The following is a 13,554-nucleotide window of genomic DNA, read 5'->3' as shown; positions in this document are numbered from 1 at the left end:
GTATGTGTGACAAATGTGCAAAATAATAAATAACGCTGATCCATTTTAACAGGAGGCTGTTGCTAACCTTGAACCAGCACTACGTGTAGTCTTACAAACCAAAAGCCAGTATTAGCCTCAGTTAGAGTACTTCTGCACTTTTATTTTGAATGCAGGCCATTTCCAGGATTTCCAGTATGCATTGTTCGGATTTGACTTTCTATGCTTTGAGAGCTGCAGGCGGATCCACGTAGAAAGGGGGCGTCTTAGATCAGAGACGACCATTCAAAACCGGCAGAAGGAAAAAAAAAAGAAAAAAGAAGCAACTCCCCGATCCATCCATCCATCTCTTCTCCCAGATCACTCAGCACCCACCGGTGGCCCACCAACGAGCGACCCGCAGAGAAAACACCAAGATGGCCCCGATCTCCATCAAAACCGTGCTGATTAGTGAAAGTGTCGACCCTCGCTGCAAGACGATTCTGGAGGAAAATGGCATCCGAGTCACGGAGAAGCAGAACATGACTAAGGATGAATTAATCGCGGAGATAAAGGTAGTAATGGCACTCTGCGTTATATTGCGTGATTTCTTCACATGCACCCGCTGTCGGGTTTATTTTTTTCTTCCTACCAAGCAGGTTTCTATAAAGTTTAGTCTAAAGCTCTAATCGGTGCGCATGTGCCCCTGCACGCCTAAAAAAGTTTTTGCGGACTAGCAGCCGGCATTTTTTATTCCGTAACACAATTCAACCTGACACGTGTAATTAAATGATCCCGGCAGCCAGTTAAAAACTGATTTATTCGGTTAGTACCGCCCATTGTGAAGCTGATGCAACTCATTCGTGGTGTTGTGACTATTGCCGCACGGTCAGACCTATCTGCTGCAAGTGCATCGGGCGGCCATTGATTCCACTTCTACCCCCAACCCAAACTATTCCATCAATCCCACATTTTCTCCACAGAGCCAATGTGTGTATGTCTAAGAATATGTGAACAAATTCAATTTGTCAGATTAGAAATAATGAGCTGTTCTCATGTAAGCTGAATGGACTGTACAGGGCTGGCTCTAAAACTTCTGGTGCCCTAAATGACATGAGGCCCCTGCAGGGGTGTCTTAACATTATTGTACACCCTGGGGCTGTGAGCCTTTTGGAGCCCCCATAGTCCAAAATGTATTTATTTTTAAAAATTTATTTTAGCCTATTCTCAATAAACATTTCAATGTTGAATGACCATTGGATGGCTGTTTCTCAGCATCTAGTCTTAAATTAAAAAAAAAAACATAGCTCTGAGATGAAAATGGACTGGTTGTGTTGCTTAAATAATGCCTGTACATCCTTGTTGGGCTTTCTAGCAAGAAAAAGCTTCTGTTCAAGAATTTTTAAATGATTTATTATGCTTTTGTCCTCTAGAATAAAATAAATCAAGAATATACACCACAAGGGTAACACAAAGTGTTCATCTCTCACACTGAGCTAACTGATCTAATAACTGGCTGCAACACAGGCTAATAAATCACCATGCAACAAATGGGATAGAATTTACATGAAGATCAACATAAGCGGCTTAAAAGTGTCCTTTATAGTTAATAAGAATAACATTTGGTAATAGTAGTGTGTGTGTGTGTGTGTACACGAACCAGATGTTGTTTGGCACTCTGCTGACAACTATTTAACAACGTTATCAGTCAGATGTCATTTTGCAGCATGATCAGTTTTGAATGCTGCAGTTTCAACCATTAAAAAAAAAATAAAAATCTTTACGATCTTTGTTTTTTTGTTTGTTTGGGTTTTTTTTTTGCTTTTTAGTCTGTATTTAGACAAGAAAGTGGAAAGAAGAGAGGGAAATCTGAGAGCAGGAAAAAGACACACAGTGAATGGTCTTGAAGCAGATTCAAACCCAGAACTCGGCACCTGAAACAACACCTGTCTGTGTCATGTCATGGCACATGACATGACACAGACAGAGATATAAAATCACATTTTATTGTGGAAAAAAGTTATTTGCATGGTTAACAGGTGTCCCCCTGGCAATGGGAAACTATAGAAGTCCATGTTACATTGTAACAGGCGAAAAAACCCCACTATAACCTGTCTTGTAACATTTCTGGTTGAACAGAGGTAAATCATTTGGCATAAAACAGGCCAAAGATCAGTGTTAGAAATGAGGAATTAATGAGAATTATTTAGTAAGTATATCATATCCTGGCATAGGATTTTTGACTGGTTCACAGTTTTTATGCTGCTCAAAATAACTGACACCCATTGACTCTGTGTGAACTATTGGGTGTATTTAAAACAGCTCTGCTTCTTTCTGAATCTCAGGACTATGATGGCCTCGTGGTTAGATCTGCAACCAAGGTAACAGCTGATGTTATCAGTGCTGCTAATAATCTCCAAATTATTGGAAGAGCTGGGACCGGTGTGGACAACGTAGATGTTCCTGCCGCTACCAAAAAGGGCATTATTGTCATGAAGTAAGCCTCCAGTTTAAATGCAGATTTTCTTCACTGTGCAGTTCCAGTATACCACTGACTTTACTTTATAACTGTGTTTTTCTGCAGCACGCCGAGTGGCAACACGATCAGTGCTGCTGAGCTGACATGTGCTCTGCTCATGAGCCTCTCAAGGCAAGACGAGTCATGTCATTTCTGAACAATTGCCGAGAAGCTCTGTGGTTGTAATTGAAGTGCAGTAATATTCCATTATTACGTTGATCTGTTTTCAGAAATGTGCCACAAGCAGCGATGTCAATGAAGCAAGGAAACTGGGATCGCAAGAAGGTAAAAGCATTTTCGCTTGCTCTCCAGTGTGCTGTTTGAACGGCTGTTTGCACTGGGAGCATCAAGCCATTACTGTTGCATGGTTGGCTCCATTGTCCACTCAGTTGTGAATAATCAGATGGGACACTTGGATCTGTGTACTTTGAGATTTTTGGAGGTGGGTCATTGTTTTGCTTCCGATTTTTCAGTTCATGGGCGCAGAGCTGTACGGCAAAGTGCTCGGAATAGTCGGACTTGGAAGAATAGGAAAGGAGGTCGCCTCGAGGATGCAGTCATTTGGCATGAGGGTCAGCATATGATATCTGCTCACAGTTACTGTGATATTTAAAATAAACAGGCATAAAAAGATGACAGGTTGTTTTCTCCTTAACAGACTATTGGCTATGATCCAATCACTCCTCCAGAGGTGTCAGCCAGCTGGGGAGTGGAACAGATGTCTCTGGAGCAGCTCTGGCCCCAGTGTGACTACATCACTGTCCACACTCCCCTGTTGCCCTCTACTGTCGGTGAGCTAAACACCAATCATATGTCGGTCGATTATAACGGTGGCGCAAAGTCCATCAGCAAGATGTGGAATTTCTCTTTGATGTTCCCAAGGTCTGCTTAACGATGAAAGCTTTGCCAAGTGCAAGAAAGGCGTGAAGGTTGTGAACTGTGCAAGAGGGGGCATCATCGATGAGGAGGCTCTGCTCAGAGCCTTGGAGTCTGGACAGTGTGGAGGAGCAGGCCTTGACGTCTTTGTGGAGGTTTTTCTTTTTGTCAAATTGATTGATTGACTTTATTTTTATTAAATAAAGAGATGTTGTTGCTTAAATTTCACATTGTCTTTATGTTTTTGGCTACAGGAGCCACCTAAGAACCACTCACTGGTGGAGCATCCCAATGTCATCAGCTGCCCTCACCTGGGAGCCAGTACGAAGGAGGCTCAGGCTCGCTGTGGGGAGGACATTGCCCTGCAGATCGTGGACATGGTGAAGGGAAAGAACCTGGTCGGAGCAGTAAGTCCTACATGCTCGTCTTAATACTGTGTTTAAAAAATAACTCCTCAGACCAGAGTTATAAATTTGCTAAAGGGCTACTGAAGTGATTGTTTGGCGGATTTGTGTAAAATGAATCGCTAAAGAAGCCTAAATATTCTCAAGCTTCAAAAGCATCACTATCAACAAATCAGACTTCATACCCACAGTTATCTGTACAGGAAGTAGTGGACTGTTTTACAGACTGCCGTGCAGCAGGTCAGAAGAAAACAGGAACCTAATGGATATCACAGCAGTGGTTATTAGCTTTCTTTGTCAAGCCAGGCTTTCTGCTTCGGGTTCTGTCCACACTTGCCATAAAGTGGGAATTTGATGCATCATTTCACTTTTCATCTGCACCAAATGGACAGCAGAATATGTCAAGTATTATCAGATAAGCAGATGATTATAAAGCTGTGAAGAATATAAAAAATAAAACTGCAGCGCTGTTTCTGGAAATAAGACAAGCGAGCAATGCTCGCAGAAAACCGTCAGTCTCAGGAATTTGTGAGTTAAATTTTTCTTTATTTCTTTTACTCCATGTGCCGTCAGTGCTGCAGTTTATTTTGAATATGACAGCTGCACATTGGACATCTGGAGCTTTAAAACTGATATATTTTATTGTTTGTTTAGTACAAAAAACATAAAGCAAACAGTGGTGATACATACAAAGAAACAGAGACTGAGCAGGAAACAGTATCAGTAGATAATCCAGTTTGATCACATTTGGAGGGTGTTGGTAAAAAAAATTATAAAAAAAAAAGCCCTCAACTAAAATAAATAATTATAACCTTTTTTTAAAAAAAGAAAAAAGAATGATTTTGTAACAGATTTTAAACTGTTCTCCTTATGCAGGTAAATGCTCAGGTCTTGGCTAGCACGTTCTCCCAGGAGTCGCAGCAACTGATTAAACTCGGAGAAGCCGTTGGATCTGTTCTTCAGTCTTTCAGCGCGTCTAAGAAACCATTCAGTCACGTTCAAATTACTACACAAGGTAACATTTCTGGTTTAACCAGTTTCCTGTAACCAAGCGACCTCAAGGAGAGTTCATCTCATAGGAAGGAAAAATACTAGGAAGCAGTTTTTCCTCCCTCTGCTGGTGTCACAGTGAAACTGTCCAATCAGTCGTGTGGGTTTATAAGCTATTATAGGAATATCATTTCTGTGTAATTTCTTTTGTCTTTTTTTTTCTAAAACAGTTTTACTTTAAAATATTTTGCCTATAATTAAAAGCTTTTTGCACTCTGCTCAACAAACCAGGGGATTGCATGAAGTCCTCCACTGGTTACATGACTTCAGCTGTGCTGGTGGGTTTACTCAATCATGAATCAGGATGTTGCCCGAACCTCATCAACGCGCTGAGCTTAGCTAAGGAAACTGGAATCACGGTACACCGTCAATTTATTCAGGCAAATAAAACATGAGAAAAACAAGTGGAATATATGTCAAATAAATCTTTTTCCTTTATCTCAACTTCTTCAGGTTTACCAGGCCCACTGTGCATCTGCCGGGGCCACTGAAGGCGTGTGTAAGGTGGAGATTGCGGCCAATGGCTGCAGCTACAAAGCCAGCGGTTCAGTTCAAGGTGGAGCACCTGTCCTCCTGGAGCTGTGCAACAGTGTGTTCAGACAGCCCATCTCTCTCACTGGAAATCTGCTGTTCTTTAAGGCCCCTGCGAATCCTCAACTCCTGTCCTCACTGGCTGGTAAGAAAATGTAGACATCAAAACTATAATCTGTGAATATAAAAGATTTCACTGTACACAAATGGCCTCCACAGTCATCAAATCTCAGAGCAGGTTTGGGACATGGTTGAAGCACAGATGTGCTGCCAACAAATCTGTAGCAACTGTGCAATTCTATCATATCAATACTGGTTTGTTTCAGCACCTGTTTGAATCCATGCAACAAAGTATTAAGCGAGAGAAAAAGCAGGTCCAACCCAGTAGTGCAATAGAGTCGCCACCCTCTGGACAATAGATAGAATGCACAAACTCTCCCTCATTGTATATTCAAATGTATATTCAACATTCACAATCAGTAACTGAGAAAAGTTTCTTTTCAGTGTTTTACGAATTAATTTATGACTTCCATTAGTTCCATCAGTTTTGGAGGCTAAGGCAGTAACCTTAAACACAATATAAAGAGTCAAAATTGTTTCTCACTTCAGAACAATTAAATGGAAAGTTTAGGTTGGTGGTAGATAGTTTGCTTGTCTGTTAAAATGTGTGTCTGAAAACAAAGCATGCATTCTTGTTGTTTTTCCTCAACTGCTTCTTTACGCACATTTGTTTTTGAGTTTGAATTTAGATGAAAGCTGGCCCTGAGTTGTGAGAACTAAATTGTAACCTTCACCATGTTTCTTTTCTTTCCATTCACACCTATTTTCTCTCTTCAATTGTTCTTTGTTTAGGAGTGTTGGCCACAGAGGGAGTGGAGATTGAGTCTTTCAGTGCTCCTGCAGACCGCTCTGGGGATCTGTGGTATTGTGTGGGGGTGTCCTCTCTCTTGAGAGATCTCAGTGCCTTGAACTCCGTGGTGAAGGATGCAGCGCAGCTCAGCTTTTAAATGACAGCGCAAAGCACTTACAGAGGCACTGAATAGCATTCAGGATGTGAGATCTGTAACATTTTCAGGAGCGTCTAATGTAAATGATCCGGTCTTTGTGTTTACAGCTAACAACTTGTGCAGAAGTTGCAGTTTAAAACCTGCATTTTATAACATTCCAGTGTTTAGATGTTTTTATTAACTTGTAGAAGTAGAAATTAAATAAAAATGTTCGTTGTACGCTGCTCAGTTTGTTTGATCCTCTTAAAGAAGACTTTCTAATATGAACGCCTTATATTTTAATATTTTAAAAATACTTCACTACACAGCTCGAGTTCAGTACGACAGCCCTTCAATAATTCCTCTATTAAAATGTTCAGTGTGATTTGTGTCGGTTCTATGGGGGTTTTTTTGCCCCACTGTTATTAATTTTTGGTAAGATTACACAGTAAAGGGCTGCACAACACATCCCAGAGCTAGTGGCAGAAAGCTGCTTTGTAGGTTGTAGCAAGCAAGCAACAACACAACTTTTTTTCACATGTAAATCTGTTCCTGTGGCATCATGGAAATCTCACTCACTTTAGATCATCTCATCTCACTACTTTCCACTTCTAAATAAGAATACATTTCAGCTCATTGTCTCAAAACAGAGTAGCCAGAAATAGGCATTTACTTTCTGTAGACCTTCAGAAAATATGAGTCCTACCACATGCAGTGCATATGCTCAGTTCTCTGAATCCTTAAGCAAAGATATATTTTACTCCATCCTCCCAGAAAACCACAGTGGATGCCACAGTAGTATATTTTTCAACAATAAATAAATAAAGAGATTAAATAATGGAATCTGTGGAATCGTTGCATGAAAAACTTAATTCAATCTGTGTCCGCTGCCTAATCAGTCATGCAGTTAGTCCAGCCTACACAGCAATCTGTTTAATCCACAGCAAAGCGCTATGGCTTGTGGTAAATGTCAGATACAACAGTCCTTCTGCATCCATATATTGGATGATGGATTTGAAACAAGCATTTCACATTTGGATTGTTCACTCTTTAACGACCTGTTGTCACTAATTTTCAGTAAAGTTGTTGTGTAATTTTGCATACCTCAGGCTTTTCTTCCTCATTTCCCTTCCTTAAGAACGACTTCTTGACAGCCACCTTGAGACGATTTCTAATGTCACCAGCAGATGGATAAACTTTAGGACCTAAAGCATCTCTCAGGTCCTGTGTCAGGTCTTTGCTGTTTTTCCCCCCCTTCTTTCTTAAGAACGTGACTTTTAGATACTGTTCGTCTGCTGAACACAGAGTTTGATTTTTTTTAGGCCTGCAAGCTTTTGTTTGTCCTTTGCTTGTCCAGTTTCTTAATTTTTATTAAGGACACAGTGAATGGCATGCTGCCATATGCCGTTTTTTTGTCTAATAGCTCTTTAGAAATCATGCTGTTGTTGCAATGCCTGTCAAACTGTGATGGAATTTTTCATAGATTCAACTAAAGGAACAAATTAGGTGTTTGTACGATAAAGTGGCTAAGGATACAATTTATAATTGGTTCTTTGCTAAGTTGTCTGTTATGTGTATACACAACACTGGTTCATCCCTTGATTGAGGTGGCTTTTTATGCTTGAATGATTCATATATCAATGTTAAAGTGCTTAACAAAACAAAACAAAACAGAAAATCTCTATGAAAATGGTGAGGTACAAGAGCTGGACTGAAAATAAGTGAAAAAGCAGCCAATGTGCAAAGGGCCTTCAGAAAGCCCAGAGAGCTATCCCCTAAGACCACCTGAAACAAAATTACACGTCTGGCTCATTGGAAGCAAACTATAAAGAAGTTAGCTCAAGTTTTTTTGCACGTTAATATAAAATTAAAACATTTCACCCGTTCACACAGACTTCTGTGTTACATAAAACCGGTTATGATGTTGTAACAAGAGACAAAGTGCGATTCATTTTGAAAGTTTAATTCGATATTTTACCTCAGTTGGCTGTTTTATCAACATCAGTCGTTTGATTTATAAGTTAAACGTTCAGAAAATACTGAGTGGGACCGTAGCAGTGCTCATTTTAACAACAGTTAAACGATAGAATAAATTCATGAATAAAATCCTTCATTGGACTAAAAAGAAAAGAATCAGCATGTCTCACGGAAGGTAACTTTTTTATGAACATTTATGCAAAACAGTTGCCAGTCAAATCTCTGTCACTTAGCCATTAAGTTATGCATTGAGTCCAGTCTGCACCGCTGTCCCTTTTAATTCAGCATTAAGCGTTAAACTCTCAGGTAACAGCAGTGACCTGCCTCTCTGTTGCTTTATAAACCCAGGCGGCTTGTTATGGGGCACAAAAAACAATCTGTCTTTTAAAAAAAGGTTTTACAAAGGCTCTGTTATTACTAGTTCTAATGCAGTAATATTGTTTCATTATATATGATTTGCTGAGATTAACACATATTCCGTCTCTGCAGCCCTGTGCTGTTAATCCTCGTTAGGATTAGCTAAAGCCTTTACCGCACTCGAATTGGGTTCAGAATACCATGGCAACGCCAAGAATGGTGAACACATGAATGGACCAGTGCAATGACTTCTTCTTCGTCGTCGTCTTCCCTTTCTCCTTCTTGCGCCCTAGTAAAAAGCGACGCTCATTTGTATACTATTTGTATTCTGTTTGTGCCTGCTGGGTGCACAGAAAATGTGCCGTTCGTGAGCGCGTCACGAGACTGTGGATGGATGGAGGTTATATTTAGACTCTGAGAGAAAACGGTGGGGTTGGGTGATTCCTCTGAAGGAGTTTTGTCAAGGACCCGCTGTTTGAGACTACAGAGCAGAGGAGAGGAGAAGAGAGGAGGAGGAGGGGGTTATGGACGCTGCGCACAAATACCAAAATAGGATCGAGCTGCCTGCCTGCGACTGTCCTGCGTGAGCTAAATTGAGGCTCATGTGTGGTGGAGACGGGAGAGGACAGTGTGGAAGGAGAGACAGAAAAAAAAAGCTCGAGTCATTCATGGAAATAGGGTGAGTGGTAGTCAAGCAGTGTGTCTGCTTGGATACATGGATTAAAGCGTAAATGCGAAGACTCTTCTATGACCAGTCACACTGCAATTAATTATAAATGGGAATGTGACGCCTCGGTATTGCTTTGATGTTCGCCAGCCCTGTGTGTGTGTGTGTGTGTGTGTGTGTGTGTGTGTGTGTGTGTGTGTTTGGCTTACATTAGACACATACTTTCTCCATCTCTCTTTTCTAGATATCATGTCACATAAACAAGCCGAAATCTACACATATGACTTCTGTGATGGTGACCATCCGGCAGAGCTCCTGGATGCGCTCAGGCACTTCTACATTAGCGGGCTGTTTACCGATGTCGCTCTGCAGTGTGGCGAGTCGGGACAGGTGTTTCACTGCCACAAGGCGCTGCTGTCAGCCCGCAGCTCCTATTTCAAAGTCATGTTCACAGCTGACATGAAGGAGAGATCAAACAGCGTCATCAAACTGAGCGGCATAGACTACGGGGTGCTGGGTGCTCTGGTGGACTATGTGTACACTGCTCAGGTGTGCATCACTGAGAGCAACGTACAGAGCCTGCTGGAGGCTGCAGACCTGCTGCAGTTCGTTCCTGTGAAGCAAGCATGTGAGGAGTTTCTCATTCGCCTCCTGGATGTGGACAACTGCCTGGGCATGCACGCTTTCGCTGAGCTGCACCTGTGCCCTGGGCTGGAGAGGGAGGCACGCAGAGTGATGCTGAGCAGGTTCCCGGAGCTCATTCAGCAGGAGGAGTTTCTAGAGCTGCACCCTGAGAAGATGAGAGAAGTCTTGGCTGTACAGAGCCTCACTGTGCAGAAAGATGAAGTGTTGATAGATGCTCTCGCCACATGGGTAAACCATGACTTAGATAATCGCATACACCACGTTTCAATTATGCTACATTCCATCCATCTGGATCTGGATGAGATTTACTTTAAGACCACGTTAGACGTGTATAGACAATACTTAAAGAAGAATGATGGGAAATTGAAATCTATAATCATCCAGGCTTTAAGGTCAAATGGAAAAGAGATACCTGCGGCTAGAAAAATGTCTGCCAACATGTATATCATTGGAGGGTACTATTGGCACCCTCTTTGTGAAGTCCACATCTGGGATCCTATCAGCAACACATGGGTGCAAGGAAAGGACATGCCCAACCATGCAAGAGAGAGCTACAGCGTCAGTTTACTTGGTGCAAATATCTATGTGACAGGTGGTTACAAGACAAACACTGTTGAGGCCCTGGACACTGTTTCAATTTATAACTGTGACTGTGATGAATGGACTGAGGGCTGCCCCATGATTACAGCCAGGTACTACCATTGCTCTGTGGCGTTGCACGGCTGCATCTATGCCATCGGAGGCTACCGGGGAGGAGCTCCAGAACGAGACACCGAATTTTATGATCCGTTAAAAAAGAAATGGTTCCCTGTGGCCAAAATGATCCAAGGTATGCTGAAATACTGGGATTGTGTTATCTCCAGGGCTGAAATGATGAGCAGGATATAAATAAATGAAGGCAGAGGAAGCAGTTTCACCACAAGGTCCATTTAGTGGAGTTGTATGAGTTCTTTATGGGCTTCTTATAGGATGAAAAGCTGTTGTTTAAAACACATGGTCATAATACCATCTGCTGATGAAGATCATGTGATTTTTGACTGAAAGCTCCTGAGCAGTTCATACATGGAACTTGTTGTTTCTCAGTTCAAGAATGAGCATTAAAATCAAATGTCATTATATGTTTTTTTTAAACAGTATCATTGACAATCATTTATGTGACTCATACCATTTACGGTAGCAGCTATTTATTATATGTTCTGCACAGAACAACAAGCCGACAGAGTTCACATTAAGAATTGTATCCACCACCCAAAGGGAGCGAGCAGGCAGCTAACATTACAGCTCAACAGAAGGAGACACCATTAATGTTTAGATAGTGTCACACTGTTGCGAACTCATGCTTTTCAGCATGGTTAGATGAACTGTGGGGGTATAGCTTAGCAAATAATTGAGTAGTTCATAACTGAAACTGCTTGAAACAAGGTTTGCAGATTTTTGAACGACTAGGCCACAGTTTCTGCGAAAGCTGCTGAGTTTTTCCAAACAGTGCTTTGATAACCAGATGTCAAGTGCCAGTTATTTCCATTTTATTAAGGAAAAACCAGAATCTGATAGAGCTGATATCTACTAATCTGAACAACTCACACCAAAAAGATTCAGATGGATAAATGGCACTACAGGCCAGAGGAAAAACATGTAATTTTGATTTTGGGTGAACTGTGCCTTTGCACTGTGCATATATATATATATATATGTATGTATATATATATATATATATATATATATATATATATATATATATATATATATAACTTTGTATGAATGAAGTGATAAAACACATACTTAAGGTATCATCTTTTTTACGTGATAGACAGTTTGGAGTGTTCAAGTGATGCTTATGATCTCTGTTTTCTTTGAAGGTGTAGGAAATGCTACTGCGTGTGTAATGGGGGATAAAATCTATGTAACCGGAGGTCATTATGGCTACAGAGGAAGCTGCACCTATGAAAAAACACAGGTGTACAGACCAGATGTCAACGAGTGGAGCATCATTACAATAAGTCCCCATCCAGGTATGCGTGCTAAAGCAGACCAAACAGAAGCATGAGTATATTAAATGCTGTTTTCTAAGGTGAACTCCTCTCATTTCAGAGTACGGGCTGTGTTCTGTGTCTCTCAACAACAAGCTGTATGTGGTGGGTGGACAGACGACGATTGCCGACTGCTACGACACAGAGAGAGACGAGTGGAGACCGATATCGGTGATGAAGGAGAGGAGGATGGAGTGTGGGGCCGTGGTAATAAATGGTTGTATTTACGTAACAGGTGGATACTCGTACTCCAAAGGGACTTACCTTCAAAGCATCGAGAAATATAACCCTGAGCTGGACTCGTGGGAGATAGTGGGGACTCTCCCCAGCCCGACCAGGTCACATGGCTGTATTTGTGTTTATGGTGTTTAGTGACACAAATTTTTGTTTACTGATTATTTTGTGCCAAATGGATCTAACAGTGACTCCACTGAAGAGAGCTAATATTCCACACTTCATATTTATCTCACAGCATGTCAGCCTGCACCAGATCCTTTAGGAAGCTATTTGCCAAACTGTGAATATAGTGATGAATACCAGCTTTTCATACAAAACTCAGGGGCCTCATGTTGAGCGTTTTTTGTTTGTTTGATTGTTTGTTTAAAATAGACTGAAAAGAAATGAAAAAAAGAGAAGATGACATTTTATAATCTAATAAGTATTATTTAAAAATCACACTACAAATAGACTTTTATTAGTAGAGGTGTACTAGGTTGTACCTTGATTAAATAAAGTACTAAAATGCTAATAAAGTTCTGTTTGAGTTCAGTGAATTTTATGGACTTAAGAAATTTATTTGGCACTTCATTTGTTATATCTGTTAAACTGTTTGTTAACACAAATATTAAATAACCAGTCACATAGCAGCAACTCATTGCATTTAAGCACGTAAACATGTTCAAGATGATCCCGTGAAGTTCAAACTGAATGGGGATGAAAGGTGATTTAAGTAACCTTGAATGGTTGAGGGTTGTTGGCATTTCACAAACTGCTAATCTACTGGGTTTTTCCCAGATAGCTATCTCTAGGGTTTACAGAGAGAAGATGTCCAGTGAGTGGCAGTTCGCAAGTTGAAATAACTGATCCAAGACAGAATGACCAGACTGCTTTGAGCTGATAGGAAGGCAACAGTAACTCAAATAACCACTTAAAGCGGGGCTAACTTGGCAGCAGAAGACCAGACTGCATGCCATCCCTGTCAGCTAAGAACAGGAAACAGGCTACAGTACAAACAGACTCACCAAAATTTGAACAATACAAGACTGAAAAATGCTGATGAGTCTTGATTTCTGCTGCAACATTTGGATGAAAGGAATTCGGCAAAAACAACATGAAAGCACGGCTCCATCCTGCCTTGTAACAAAGGTTCAGGATTAGGGTCTTACAGTATGGGGAATATTGTTTTGGCACACTTTCAACTTCTTAGTAGCAACTGAACATTGTTTATTCACCACAGCCTTCCTGAGTATTGTTGCAGACCATGTCCATCCCTTTATGACCACAGTCTACCCATCTTCTGATGGCTGCTTCCGGCAGGATAACACTCCGTGTCACA

At 41.1% G+C, this 13,554-nt stretch overlaps 2 protein-coding genes across 2 annotated transcripts; both read left to right on the top strand.

The window, feature by feature from the left end:
* Window positions 1–209: 209 nt before the first annotated feature.
* On the top strand, window positions 210–6,568 carry phgdh (phosphoglycerate dehydrogenase). Its single transcript, XM_085249992.1, has 12 exons — window positions 210–533; window positions 2,304–2,455; window positions 2,543–2,608; window positions 2,707–2,761; window positions 2,950–3,048; window positions 3,135–3,267; window positions 3,359–3,507; window positions 3,607–3,759; window positions 4,633–4,771; window positions 5,038–5,165; window positions 5,260–5,482; window positions 6,190–6,568. Exons 1-12 carry the CDS (start codon window positions 396–398, stop codon window positions 6,342–6,344), a joined length of 1,590 nt encoding a protein of 529 aa, XP_085106118.1. The 5' UTR covers window positions 210–395; the 3' UTR covers window positions 6,345–6,568.
* Window positions 6,569–8,884: 2,316 nt separating this feature from the next.
* klhl23 (kelch-like family member 23) lies at window positions 8,885–12,770 on the top strand. The gene is made up of 4 exons (XM_085250242.1): window positions 8,885–9,336; window positions 9,569–10,798; window positions 11,829–11,981; window positions 12,061–12,770. Exons 2-4 carry the CDS (start codon window positions 9,574–9,576, stop codon window positions 12,369–12,371), a joined length of 1,689 nt encoding a protein of 562 aa, XP_085106368.1. The 5' UTR covers window positions 8,885–9,336; window positions 9,569–9,573; the 3' UTR covers window positions 12,372–12,770.
* Window positions 12,771–13,554: the final 784 nt, after the last annotated feature.

This window comes from Mchenga conophoros, linkage group LG16 (genome assembly GCF_057382185.1).
Source record: "Mchenga conophoros isolate Kocher_MC1m ecotype Shallow Benthic linkage group LG16, M_conophoros_male_GT1.1, whole genome shotgun sequence".
NCBI classification, from domain to species: Eukaryota; Metazoa; Chordata; class Actinopteri; order Cichliformes; family Cichlidae; genus Mchenga; species Mchenga conophoros.
This window is presented reverse-complemented; position numbering and strand designations above follow the sequence as displayed.

Bases quoted from the DNA above. Each gene is read 5' to 3' on its own strand.
- phgdh (XM_085249992.1), top strand. From the start codon at position 396: ATGGCCCCGATCTCCATCAAAACCGTGCTGATTAGTGAAAGTGTCGAC. The intron at 534-2,303 runs GTAGTAATGGCA...TCTGAATCTCAG, and splicing joins AATTAATCGCGGAGATAAAG to GACTATGATGGCCTCGTGGT. The intron at 2,456-2,542 runs GTAAGCCTCCAG...GTTTTTCTGCAG, and splicing joins AAGGGCATTATTGTCATGAA to CACGCCGAGTGGCAACACGA.
- klhl23 (XM_085250242.1), top strand. From the start codon at position 9,574: ATGTCACATAAACAAGCCGAAATCTACACATATGACTTCTGTGATGGT. The intron at 10,799-11,828 runs GTATGCTGAAAT...TTTTCTTTGAAG, and splicing joins TGTGGCCAAAATGATCCAAG to GTGTAGGAAATGCTACTGCG. The intron at 11,982-12,060 runs GTATGCGTGCTA...CTCTCATTTCAG, and splicing joins TACAATAAGTCCCCATCCAG to AGTACGGGCTGTGTTCTGTG.